The sequence below is a fragment of the Carex rostrata genome, chromosome 17 (genome assembly GCF_964058835.1).
Source record: "Carex rostrata chromosome 17, lpCarRost1.2, whole genome shotgun sequence".
Lineage (NCBI taxonomy): Eukaryota > Viridiplantae > Streptophyta > Magnoliopsida > Poales > Cyperaceae > Carex > Carex rostrata.
This window is the reverse complement of record NC_135934.1, coordinates 8,468,762-8,482,021: the sequence shown is the minus strand read 5'-3', so window position 1 is coordinate 8,482,021 and position 13,260 is coordinate 8,468,762. Positions and strand designations below refer to the sequence as shown.

Genomic DNA, 13,260 nt, shown 5'->3' with positions numbered 1-13,260 from the left:
ACCAAAATACTTGTATCAATAAATAGTTGAAATAGGCTAACAAGAGTTTAATGGGTCTAGATAACTAGGGTGATGAACGACGGTGAAGTCCAAAACTATCTAGGCACGTTATTAATTCACAAAAGTGATCCTTTTTAACACTTTAGGTTAGAAATCTCATCAAATCATACATGAATTTAAACAATACCGAATAGATAGAATTAGCAAAGGATTGTAGACCGAATGCCCCTAGATCTCCTCAACTTGAAAACAAACCAATATTTATTTTCTTTGTTTTTATTCTCATTTATTGTTTTAAACTCCTTCCTTCGGATATTGAACCCAAAAATTTAGGATTGATAGAATATACCTCTCAATTTTACTTTAATTTATTTTATTTTCTAAAATTTATTATTAAAGTTTAGACTAAGTATCTAAACACACTCCATGTGGTTCGACACTCTAAGTACTACATTGATCGGTTATGCACTTACAACAAATCTTTCTTTGAATATTAAAAATAATAAATTTAAAGACAAAAAGATTATACATCAAGCACAATTCAGTATCTTCAAAATACTCATCAACTACAAGACGGTGATAATTTCATTATATATTCTCTCTTCCAAACACAGCCTAAAAAAGCTAACTCAAAGGGAACAGAATAACCCCTTTTCTAAATTCACATATATTCGGAAAGACTCTTAGAAATTACTCTGTCCTTTTGTAGTCGCCAATAAGACATCATAAATCAGACCCCCTGCACACACACACACACACACTCTGCCAATATGGCGATTCATCTTCTTCTTCATGTTATTGATGGTTTCTTGTTGCATCTCTTGTTCATGGGTGCTATAACATGGGTCTTGCTGTGGGTTTTTAAGGGATTATTTTGCACCAATGCACATGCATGTACTGCTACTAGTCATGACGATTCAAAGTGTTGTCGAATTCTCCCAGGGAGCAGTGGATTTCCTTTTGTTGGAGAGACCCTTGCATTTGTCAGAGCATATAGTGGCACCAATGGAGTCTATGATTTTGTTAGAAAAAGGCACCTCAAGTACATACATATTTTTTTCTCCTCTCATTTAATAATCTCTCTTTATCTCTTGTTATTTATAACTGAAGATGAAATATTTATAATTTCCCCCCACCTTTTTTCTGTACTCGTGTAGGTACGGTGATTGCTTCAGGACCAACATATTTGGACAAACGCATGTATTTATCTCGAGAACAAATGTTGCAAAATCTCTTTTGGGGTCAGAATCCATTGATTTCTCAAAGAGATATATAAAATCAATCGGGGAGTTACTAGGAAAACAGAGCATGCTCTGTTCTTCACACGAGCACCATGCCTTCCTACGGCACCATATCTCCAATCTCTTCACATTTGATTCTTTGGCCCCCTTTATAGAGCATTTTGATGAGTTAACAGTTCAAATTCTTAAACAATGGGAGAGGAAAAAACATGTTGTAGTGTTTGATGATGCCATGAAGGTGAATGCCATCCTTTTTTTTTTTTCTAAATAGTGCCTGAAAATCATATGGTATAATGAAACATCTTATAGTTATATTAAATTTGAACAGCTAACATTTCGTGCGATATGCAAAATGATAATGAGTTTAAATGAAGAAGAAGAACTGAAGAGGCTCCAGCACGACATTTTTCTCATAACTGAAGCTATGCTCTCTTTCCCTTTACGATTTCCCGGTACAAGATTCTATCAAGGACTTCAGGTATATTTGTGTCATTTAATAATTTCATGGTAATTGAATATAACTTTTGCATAGTACAAGATCACAGACAATCAAATAATCAATTATGACATGCATAATTATATGTCTGATTTGCTCAATTAGGCAAGAAAAAGAGTCATGAATGCATTGAGAGAAAAGATAACTCTAAGGAGAAAAGGCTTCGAAAATAAGAGAGACTTCTTGCAATTTCTTCTTTCAGCGGATCAATCTGATAAAAGGAATGGAGAACTGCTCAATGATGAACAGATTTTGGATAACATTTTAACACTTATTATTGCCGGTATTTAACATCTACTTTGACACTCTTGATTATTTTTGTATGTTGTATCCATTCAAGACTGAGGAGTTGAAACAAAGTTAATATTTGCATATCCAAAATTCACTTGCAGGACAAGTAACAACTGCAAGTGCAATTACATGGATGGTTAAGTACTTAGACGAGCATGCTGAGGTCCAAGATAGGCTAAGGGTTAGTAAATTTAGCTTAAATGCATAAAAAAAAACTCAAAAAACCGTTATTATATTGACTTAGTTACTGCATTCTTCTAACAATATTTTTTATTTTAATATGATCAAATCAGGAAATCCAAATGGATTGCAAATACAAAAATTCTGATTCAACCATTGCACCTGGAACTCTAAATGAGATGCAATATGCTTCCAAGGTTACTATAATTTTCCTCTGTACAAATGCGCATTAAACCTTTGGTTTTGTAACTTATTTTCCCTTCATGGGTTTTATATCTAGGTAGTGAAGGAAACACTGAGGATGGCAACTATAGTTTCTTGGTTTCCAAGGGAAACCCTCAAAGACTGTCAAATTGGAGGTGCCATTTGTATATTTTAGTTGCAGTTATACAACTTTCTTTTACAAATAGAAAACTACTTGCCTCAATATTTTACACATGCAAAACAAGAATCTTTGTTTGCTTCTACATCAGACCTTGGGTTTGAAATACCAACTATTATTGTAGAATATCAGATTAAGAAAGGATGGATCGTCAACGTGGATGCAAGAGGTATACACTATGATTCAACAATTTATAATGATCCAACGAAGTTCATTCCTTCAAGGTTTGATGTAAGTTTAATTTTCTGAACCATAATTGGTCCTACTTTTACTAAGATAATAATATGCAATTAAAATTAGGCACTTAGCAGAAACTTCACTTTCGCCTTTTGGAAAAAATTAATAATAATAAAATAGGAAGACACGAAGGCATACAGCTTTTTGGCATTTGGGGCAGGAGGAAGGACATGCTTGGGTATGAATTTAGCAAAGGTTATGATGCTGGTTTTCCTCCATAGACTTGTTACTACTTATAGGTACAACTTTAATTTTTAGTTTTTTCATTTCTCACATTATTGCTCACAAATATCTAGCCTATAGCTGATAAATTATGATTCATTAGAAGTTGATTTTACTGAGGAGGCATTGTTTCAATTTTTTGATGTTAGATTTCTATTTAAAGGAAATAATTTGCCGCACATTATTTAGTCTTTCATGTATTTTGAGGAGATTGGACTTCTTTTGTTTTGATATTCTATATTTTAATATTTTTAATTAATTTTGATAATCAGGTGGAAGGTAACAGATAAGGACTGGAGCGTGGAGAAATGGGCTATGTTTCCGAGGCTCAGAAATGGCTGTCCCATTACTGTATATCCATTGCAAGACACCAGAAAGAACACCTGATAGCTTCTATCAGGATTTCAAAAAAAAAAGACACATGAAAAGAAAACACTTCCTATGGATGAAATGTAATATGTTGTAATGTATGAAATTAGCATATTTTAGATTCCCAAATTAATCACTCCTGATTTTCTAGTATAAGCGATTCACTCAAGGAGATGGATAAGAGAATCTACTGTAGGGGATTGCAAAACTGGCTGTACTAGTAAAACTGGTACCGGCCCCATTATCAATCAAATAAGTAAGAGATACCACTATCAAAACAAACAAGAAATTCCAAACAGACTTGAAGCAGATAATGTTTTTCATGCCTACACTACAAGAACAACATGTCTAAACACGGCAATATCATAAGCCAATAAGCACCATATCAAATATTAATTCTACCAAGTCATTCCAAACAGGATTAAGAAAAAAAAACATCATACCATTAACACAGTAAACAAACCCTGATTTTAAATATCCATTGGAGCAGGCTCTGACGACTCATCACCCCCCTCTTGCGCCTCACCAGATGGCGGTGGAACAGCGGCAGTTTCCTCCTCAGCGCCTCCCTCACTGGACACATCCATTGCATCAATATATTCCTGAATAGTCTTCTGGTCTATGACATGAAATGCCTCTCCTACCCCAACTATTGCAACAGTGCAGAGTTGACTAGTCAACTTCTCCCCTTGAAAGGTTTCCTTTATTGCAAAGAGGGCATCTTTGATAAGCTCCTCCCGTGTGTACCCGTCATAGGCTTTGTAGCGCCGCTCGAGGAAGGTTTTTGCTGCCTGGGAACGGGACCCGATGGCAAAGGCCTGGTACTCGAAGTAGTTGCCGCTCGGGCAGTTGTAGTACAAGTGGGCCCCACTCTCGTCGAGGCCTGCAACCAGGAGGCCCACTCCATAGGGACGCTTCCAGGACCGCTGGGTGCACACCTGGGAGATGCCAACGGAACATAAAGGTTGGTTGGTTAGAGAAAGGGCTTTTGTGTGAAGTAACATTAGGAAATGAGTGAATGAGAATTTGAGGTTGGGAGTGGAGAAGTACCTGAGCTTTATCAGCAAGTTGCACAACGAGCCTTCCCACAGGCAGGGGTGATTCATAGACGAAGGAATGGTTAATGCACTCATTCCTCAAAAACCTATACAAACAAAGGAAAAAGAAATATGGGATCAAAGAAAAAAAATAAAATAAAATCCATAGGCTCTCTATAACTATGTAATGACAGCCAAATTTGAAATGTATGCAAGGAACCTAATTCATCATATTTCAGGAAGAAAAAAGATGACAAAGTGTATGCCTGAAAGTTTGGGAAAATACATGGTATCTGTAAATGCATCAAACTATATTTGAAGCCAAATATTGTTAATAAGAATACAAAAGAACACCTGTTATCCCACAGTTGACAGAGATACAGGAGAACAAATTTTGATACATAAAACCAGGGACGATGTCGGTAGAGTCACTCAAATAGCTCATACATCAAGTTGAATTGATCCGTTACGCATATAATAGAAGGATTAATGTTAGTACTGGTTAGGAGAAAAGGAAGAGTGATTGATTGATTACATGTAGATGTAGGGTTTAGGTAATGACTCTATTATTTTATCTACTGTGAGCCTCAAAGCAGGAATTTGATCTTGAAAGTATGAATATAAATAAAGCAGGTAGGTTCCAATTTTCAGATAGGATTACTCTTAGGATCTGATCTAAATTCCAATGAGTTAGTATAATGGAATGGAATAGAAAGCTAAATAATGAAAGCGAGAAAGGAAGAAAGACCTGGAGAGGACACGGCCGTCTGCGGTGAGGCCGGCGATGGCGACGCCGACATGGTCGGCTGCTCGGAAGACCTTGCGCTGGTGGGAAGCGAGGTCGGAGGCGGCCTTGTTGACGGCGGCGAGGACGGCGTGAGAAGAGGAGCGGAGGCCAACGGCGGCGGAGCCCTGCTTGACGGCCTCCATGGCGTACTCCACCTGGAAGAGACGCCCAGCTGGACTCCACGTCGTCACATCAGTGTCGTACTGGTTGCGAAACATCCTTTCTTTCTCTTTCTCTCTCTCTTTCTCCTCTTCTTCCCGGTGCTCGCTCAGCTGGGGTGAGACTAACTTAGAGCAATGGCGATGGGGTTTTATTTGTATAAATCTCTCCTCTCTGTGGATCTACCTATAACTGCTGCTCTCTCTCTCTTCTTTCTCTTCTCCCTTTCTTTCTTCTCAAGTCATGAGTCGATAATTCGTGAAATGAAATGGGCCGGCCCTCTGGGTTCTCTGGCCCATAAATAACACCAATGTTTTTTCACTTGTCCAAAGCAATTCATTTTCCTCAATTCGTTCCGTGCATTAAATTACATGGCATAATTACGAAAGGGGGAATTTCATGTATACCCCCTACAAAATTCGAAAATACGTATTACCCCTCAATTTTTTTACAACTCAAAAATTTATTCAATTTATTGACTTTTCTATTTAAAAATAAATTTTTATACTCAATTTATTGACTTTTCTATTAAAACTCATTTTAAATTTATAAAGTACCTATTTTACTCTTTATTAAGAAAATAAAAAAATGACTAATTTGTGTAAGAAAAAAAAATTAATTTTCCTCATTTCTTTTTGTGCATTCAATTACATAGCATAATTATATAAAATTGCATTGTGAATTGGGATTGCATTACATAACAAACAACAAAAATGTGTATTTCCCTCTCTGAGGATGATTCAGGATATCCTAAATCATACAAAATTGCGAGGCATGACCAAATGTAAAAAATATATGATAAATAAATGACAAAGCATAAGTACTTTTTTCATTTCATTCAGTCGAGAAAACTAAACCAGTTTCCTTCTTACAGTTAGCACACTGACTCTTTCATACCAACACAAATTCTAAATTATTGCCCCTAAATTCCAAAACAATAACCAAAACCATGATGCAACCTTTATTATGTTGCATCTCTTTTACATGGGGTCTCCTTTTCCCAATGAAAATAAAAAATATATATAAATATAAATTAAACCAAATGCTTTATCCAAACCAGAATCTAAAGTTCAGGTACTAAAAGCCCCTTGGACTTCAACTGCTTATACATCCACTGCCAATTCTCAGGCAAAACCTCCCCACCAAGTGCCCGGATTACGGAACCCCCACTGCAGACCCCCAATTTGCAACAATCCTCCAAAGGAAGACCCTTCACAAGCCCGTAAATGAACCCGCTCGCAAACAGGTCCCCTGCTCCCGTTGCATCCACCGCATTTGTTTGGCCGATTGCACCAACTCTCACTACCTGCATTCATGATATATATCATTCATACATAATAGAAACATGCTTAGTAGGTTTCAAGTGTGAATTGTGTAAAATCTCGGAACCAACATTTGATGAGGTGTAGCATTAAAAGGGATTAACGGGGTATGGGATAATATAAGCAGACCTCTTTGCCGTTTCTAGCAACACAACCCTTCGAGGCGAGAGTGACCACGGCCCACTTGCAGTAACTGCTCAAGAAATCTAATGCAACTTCCAGATCACAGTTCTCGTCCCCCCTTTTTAAAGAGTGACAATTTAACTATTAGATGGAGCTAAAGATTTATGCAAATAAATTTGTTTAATCCTAGCTAACTTATTTCTATTAGAAAAGTATAGCCACTGGATCAGCACCATGATGCCCTATACAACAAGACAAAAGGAATGCAATAATAGACCTAGTTTTTTTGTAAAAGAAAATCACACACCAAGATTCTTTGACTTGTGGAGAATCATTGCATAGACAATATTTTATACAAACCTTGAGAATATATAAATTTGTGCCTTTCTCTTCTCATTATGTGGTCCATCAGTCACTATCTAATAATTTCATTTGATTGGTTCCAGTACCCTACCCCTTTTTGTTTTTATACAGAGTTTACAAAAACTAAACTGAAAACTCACACTATAATCTTCTCATCTGGTTGTATATCTAAAAACTGACAGGTTAATACCTAATGAGCTCTCTCGCTTCATCTTCATTTGCAAAACAAAGGTCTATGTTACCCGTCTCCAAAAGCTCCACAAGTTGCGATCGATGATTACGTACCATCTACAAATTAAATACAAAAAAAGATTAAATGGAAAAATACAAAAGAGTACAGGCAGGACTTATGTTTGATGATTAAAATGTCAACAAATTCAAAGGAAGAAGAATTTACCTCAAAACTAGCTAAATCCAAAGAAATGGAAACATCCTCCTGCTTTGCAACTCTAATGGCAGATTTTATTTGATCTAGGTTTTGGTGCGCATATCTCACTACCAGCCACTGCACATGAAAAACAAATAAATAAAGATTAGGGCATTGAAATATAAACAATCAGTTGCCCGTTAAATTTAGGAAAGAGTGATCATTAAGTCCAGTGCCCCTAATCCTAAAAATTAAAAAAGAGCACTAAAGATTGAGTAAGAAAGATTATCACCTTGGCACCTTTGAAATCCTCTCTCCTAAACTCATTTGCTTGAAGCTTGACTGCATTTGATAGACATGGTCGCATGGTCCGGTTTCCATTTGCATCAACCAAGCAAGCACACTACAAATTAAAACACACAAATTCATTGAGAACCCATCCTAAAAAAATAAATAATAAAAATTGAGGGAGGAATGTACAAAAAAAACAGTTTGAAGCACCTGAGCAGTGTGTCCCTTCTTGGTCCTGAGCCTCGACAGATCGACACCGCTTAAACCCATATTGTGCATAAATATACGGCCCTGATCATCGTCTCCACACGCACCAATTATGCCAGTGGAGACCTTAAATCCAGCCGCCAGACCCCGAATTGTATTAGCAACGCTGCCACCAGCCATTGTTCGCATTTGAGACAGAGAGTCTGCCGAGGGAAGTATGTGTGTGTTCAACTCTCTTAATATATCATTTAATTCTTCTGTATTGACCTGTCTCACAATAGAAGAACAAACAAATGAATACATGCCTGTCTCAATTGACTTAGATAAATAACCTAATTAAGTTGCATTAGACTACATGGAAACACTTATTGAAAGGCAAATTAAACAACTCAACTAAACGAATTCAATAAATGCAGTCATCTATCTAATCAGCAAAATGTAATTCTTATAATGCTGTAAAAAGAGTTGAAAAGTAGGATTTTTTTCATTGAGGATCATCTTATCCTGTAATTAAACGAATTACATGGGCGAAACAAGCAATAAACCCAAAATCAGTGTACCAGAGCTGCAATTTTCAACCAAAATTGAAAGTTTTGCATAGAATTTAAACAAAGGCGGACAGAATTTTGGAAACTAACATCAGTTGCAGTAAAAATTAGTGACAAAAAAAGTGTTTGACCAGTTGAGAGCCGCCTCTCTCGCCGGGAATTCGGTCGAGGAGCAATGAATCAACTCTGGCCACGTGGTCAATGAGAGCAGATAGCTGAAGACCCAGCACGGCTGGATATGAAAACACCGCTGGAGATGAAAGCACGTCCGATTCAGCTCCCATCTCTCTCTAACTCTCTCTCAAACAAACAAAGATCTTTCTCTTTAATCTCTAGAGAAAGAGAGAGACAGAGAGATGTTTGGAATCTGTGCTTGTAATCCGGCTTTGATTCAATTTATTGGTGCAGAGCAACATCTCCGTCGCCGATTTATACACAAAATTTAATGATGTAATTTTACTTTTCGCCCCCTCATCTCTACTTTTATTTTAGGAGGAATTTCACGTATACCCCTCAAAAACTTTAAAATTACGTATTTTCCCCTCTGAATTTTGAAATTACATATTTCCCCCTCTAAACTTCAAAAACTCACAAATTTACCCGTTTTATTCTCTTTTATATTAAAACTCATTCTAAATTTATAGGATACCCATTTTACCATTTATTGAAAACATAAAATGCCCATTGGACTCAAATTTGAGTCTGAAGGATTCATCTACCGTCCGATCCGTGCGCATCGCATTAAGATCTGTCTGTGTTGCTTCAATATACATGTGTGTTTTGCTTCAAGATTCGTGCTAATTTAGTGTGCACAGATCTTAAAGTAATTCTGATCCGCATGTACTACATTAAGATATGTGCACATTGCTTCAAGATCCGTGCTTGTTCGCTTCCAGATTCGTGCTGATCTAGCGCACGCATATCTTAAAGCAGCTCAGATGGTAGAGGAACCCTTCGTGATTCAAATTTAAATATGATGAGTGTTTTATGCTTTAAATTAAGGGTAAAATAGGTATTTTATAAGTTTAGAATGAGTTTTTATATAAAAGACAATAAAATAGGTAAATTTGTGAGTTTTTGAAGTTTAGAGGGGAAATATGTAATTTTAAAATTTAGAGGGGGCAATACGTAATTTGGAAGTTTTTGAGGGGTATACATGAAATTCCCCCTTTATTTTAAAATATGATATTTCTATATCTTTGGATTCTCTTATCCGTCCATTTAAATACACACGGGGTGGATGAAAACAGAATTTATCTTTTATACTGACATCGGACGGTTCACATCAGATTAGATCATATCAGACGGTCTGCAACAGAAAATGAGATAATACAGGACATTCTAACTTCGAAGGTTTTTGCTATTTACTATATGTAGGAAAGAAAAGAAAAAATATATATATATAGAATGGTTCGTAGAAAATGCTTAAGTTCAAAACGTTTTTTTTTAGCTTTTAGAACAAATAATTCGGTTTTTCAATTTTCAAAGTCTAAACAGTCGATCCAAATCATTGTTCAATTTATATTAAAATATACTTGGAGGCCAAATTTTATATTTTTTAGAATTTTTTTACTATTTATTAAGATGGTTTAAAAATAGTTGTTTTTATTAAAATTGTGCATCATTGAAAAACAACAATTTTCAAATCATCTTAATAAATAGTAAAAAAAATTTCAAAAATGCAAAATTTGATCTCCAAGCACATTTTAATATAGATTGAACATCTAACGGTTTAGATCAACTATTTAGACTTTGAAAATCAAAAAACCAAATCGTTTATTTTGAAACTTGAAAAAAAATATTTTGAGCTTAGCCATGAGATTCGTATGCGTGCACTTTTATTTCCCATTTTCACGTTACGCTCTTAATACTTAAATATTTAAAGCAGAAAGAAATAATTTGAGCTCTAGAAAATCAAATTAGTTTTCTTTCTGGGCTTCTGATTGCTGAAGAAAGAAAATATAGCATTGGACTTCACAAGTTTATAATATAAAATTTAATGTTGTTTCTTGTGTGAACTTGTATCTAAATTAATTTTGCGGCCAGAATAACAAAGCAGTCGAAACACTGTCATCTAGAAGAGAAAGGTTTAATCGTTGGATGAAGATCAAACAGCTCAAGAAGAATCTTTAATAAGCACACGCTTATCTCTTTACTTCAGGCCATAATTTTCAAAGTAATATAAATTTAGAGAGTGATTTTGCTCGTCCGGACAAATTGCCAAATTAAGTCTGATGCAGGGTAATTGTAAAATTTTTGATATACGATACGAACTTTAATATTAATAAATAAATAACTAAATTGCAGACAGATATTTTTGAGCGATATTTAGCAGCTCATTAAAAAAATTCCACTCCACAGCATTTTTGGTACGAGTGTCAAACCCTTTTACTCATTATTAGTAGGATATATTTTTTATTAGTTTATTAATATGAATAAGGTCAATTTCATACTCATTACCTATAAAATAATGAGTAAAATTAAAATCATATATGATAATTTTTTATTGTATGTTATAATTATGACAATATTGAGTTGTATTAATTATATTATATAGTTTATTTAACTAATAATCATGAGAAGACTAATTTATACACCATTTTATACATTTTTTATTTTAGAGTGAGGCTATGATGCTTTGCAATGTATATCTATTTAGTATGCTTTGATACTGATGTTTGGAGTGGAACCAGGGTATTCTTAAGTTCACCAACTTTCTTGATGAACTCAAGTTTAAAATCCATTAAATCGGCTTTAAATGACGAATCCGAACCGTTGAAACCCGCCTACCTTACGAGTGATGCATCTAAATGTGAAAGTTTTAAACATTCGAATTATGTTCAAAAAATAAATGCATTAAAATTAATTTATTAACCTTCTTATTTTGACCGATTGACTTTATATTAAATTAATTTGAATGTTTAAAATTTCTACATGTAGATGCATCACTTGTAAGGTAGACGGGTTTTAGCGGTTCGAATTTATCATTTAAAGCCAATTTGATGGGTTTTAGACTTTAGTTCATCAAAAGGCTTAATGAACTTAAGAACACCCTAGTTCTACTCCTGATGTTTGTTTAATATACTTTGATTTCCTTTCAGCATGCATTTTGACACAAATCCGACGTCCGTATCAAAGCACACTAGAAAATTATACATTACAAAGCATGATAGCCTCACTTTTATTTTTATTTAGTTAGTAATTTATAATTTTTCAAAATAATAGGACCAAATTATAATTTTTATGTTGTCAAACTATTAGAAATGTACTAATAAGTCAGAATATTTTGAATCACAATTAGTTAATTGTGTAATTATAATGAATCAGGCTAGTGTGACATCGGTGTCACATGACACTAACTTCAAAATTGATTGAATAGACTTCAAACAACTAATCAAAACCGTTCAAACCAATTTACTTTATGAGTGATGTGTTTACATGCAAACTTTTTATATTTTCAAGTTATTTTAGTATCAAATCAAGTGATAAAAAAAATTAAAAAATGAATGTATTAAAATTAACTTAAAAACTCACACATTTGACCACTTGACTTGATACCAAATAAATTCAAAAAGTTATAAATTTTACATGTAAATGCAGAACTAATGAAGTGGATTGGTTTGAATAGTTTGGATTCACTGTTTGAAGTCGATTCGATAGACTTTGGAGTTGGTGTTATATAGACTGAAATGATATTAATGTTATACTAATCATACTCAATTATAATATGGATTAGATCATTTTGAGCTGAACACAATATGGATTGAAAATATCTATTATATCTCGCTGATGATCTGATCACATTTGGATAAGTGATACTTAATAGGTGTAATCAAATGGTGTGTTGTTTTATTATTTTTACACACAGGAGATCAATTTTGGATCTATCTAAGAACTGTTTAGTTTTTAACAGAAGACATAAAAGAAACATAAATAATAAGAAGAACAATATTTTTAGTTTGGGGAAATTAGTTCCATGCCACTCCAAAATGGTGAATTTAGAAAAATGCCACCTCAAAATTTCTCTTTTGCTAAATGCCACTCCAAATCACATTTATTAAGAAAATTGCCACAAATACCATATTATTATACATTTGTAATAAAAAATAAACATAATATATTGAGTATTTTCGTATATTCCAAAAATACCCTCAATCCCTAACCCTTTCATTTCCTTAATGGGTCCGATCAGAAATTCATCTCCTCTCTTCGTCTCTTCGTCTCCCAGTCATCTCCCAGTTGCAGTGGTGAGGCCTCCCAGTCGAAGCCACCCAAAAATTAACAAAAAACTTAAAAAAATTACAAACTTCTTTAGAATCGTAGCAGGATGAAGTTATATCTTTCTACTTAATTGTACTTTTGATTGCGGCTCCGTGTTTGCTCCTGGAAAACACTCTCCCAGCTTCAAACTGTATTTGGTTCTTTTCATTTTTATTTTTCCATTTACCAAGTAACCACCAAAGGAGCAGGATTCCTAGTTCCTTGAACTTCCCTAAAAGAAAAGGTCAAAACAGTGTAAAATCTTAAGCCAATCACAAAGCAAGGATGGAAGTTAACTTCATATTATTTCAATCTGCGTCACATCGAACGGAGAGGAGGCGAGCGGAGAAAGTTTTTTTTTGAAGATCAAGGCTATTT

The 13,260-nt window shown here is 34.6% G+C and overlaps 3 protein-coding genes and 1 long non-coding RNA gene across 4 annotated transcripts; 1 reads left to right on the top strand and 3 right to left on the bottom strand.

Annotated features, from left to right (window-relative positions):
• The first annotated feature begins 646 nt into the window (after positions 1–646).
• Positions 647–3,551, top strand: CYP722A1 (cytochrome P450, family 722, subfamily A, polypeptide 1). The gene is made up of 11 exons (XM_078319145.1): positions 647–1,042; positions 1,158–1,479; positions 1,570–1,719; positions 1,843–2,020; positions 2,130–2,209; positions 2,322–2,405; positions 2,489–2,567; positions 2,715–2,821; positions 2,948–3,066; positions 3,322–3,432; positions 3,484–3,551. Exons 1-11 carry the CDS (start codon positions 771–773, stop codon positions 3,503–3,505), a joined length of 1,524 nt encoding a protein of 507 aa, XP_078175271.1. The 5' UTR covers positions 647–770; the 3' UTR covers positions 3,506–3,551.
• On the bottom strand, positions 3,267–3,610 carry LOC144568762 (uncharacterized). The gene is made up of 2 exons (XR_013515721.1): positions 3,484–3,610; positions 3,267–3,432 (listed from the first exon to the last, which is right to left on the bottom strand). It is a non-coding gene; the product is annotated as an uncharacterized LOC144568762 (long non-coding RNA).
• Positions 3,611–3,694: 84 nt separating this feature from the next.
• Positions 3,695–5,676, bottom strand: LOC144568761 (proteasome subunit alpha type-1-like). Its single transcript, XM_078319146.1, has 3 exons — positions 5,204–5,676; positions 4,469–4,562; positions 3,695–4,356 (listed from the first exon to the last, which is right to left on the bottom strand). Exons 1-3 carry the CDS (start codon positions 5,458–5,460, stop codon positions 3,889–3,891), a joined length of 819 nt encoding a protein of 272 aa, XP_078175272.1. The 5' UTR covers positions 5,461–5,676; the 3' UTR covers positions 3,695–3,888.
• A 532-nt stretch (positions 5,677–6,208) lies between these two features.
• On the bottom strand, positions 6,209–9,020 carry LOC144568759 (pfkB-like carbohydrate kinase family protein). The gene is made up of 7 exons (XM_078319144.1): positions 8,754–9,020; positions 8,078–8,341; positions 7,869–7,979; positions 7,607–7,714; positions 7,400–7,497; positions 6,853–6,964; positions 6,209–6,707 (listed from the first exon to the last, which is right to left on the bottom strand). The coding sequence occupies exons 1-7, from the start codon at positions 8,904–8,906 to the stop codon at positions 6,465–6,467; spliced, it is 1,089 nt and encodes a 362-aa protein (XP_078175270.1). The 5' UTR covers positions 8,907–9,020; the 3' UTR covers positions 6,209–6,464.
• Positions 9,021–13,260: the final 4,240 nt, after the last annotated feature.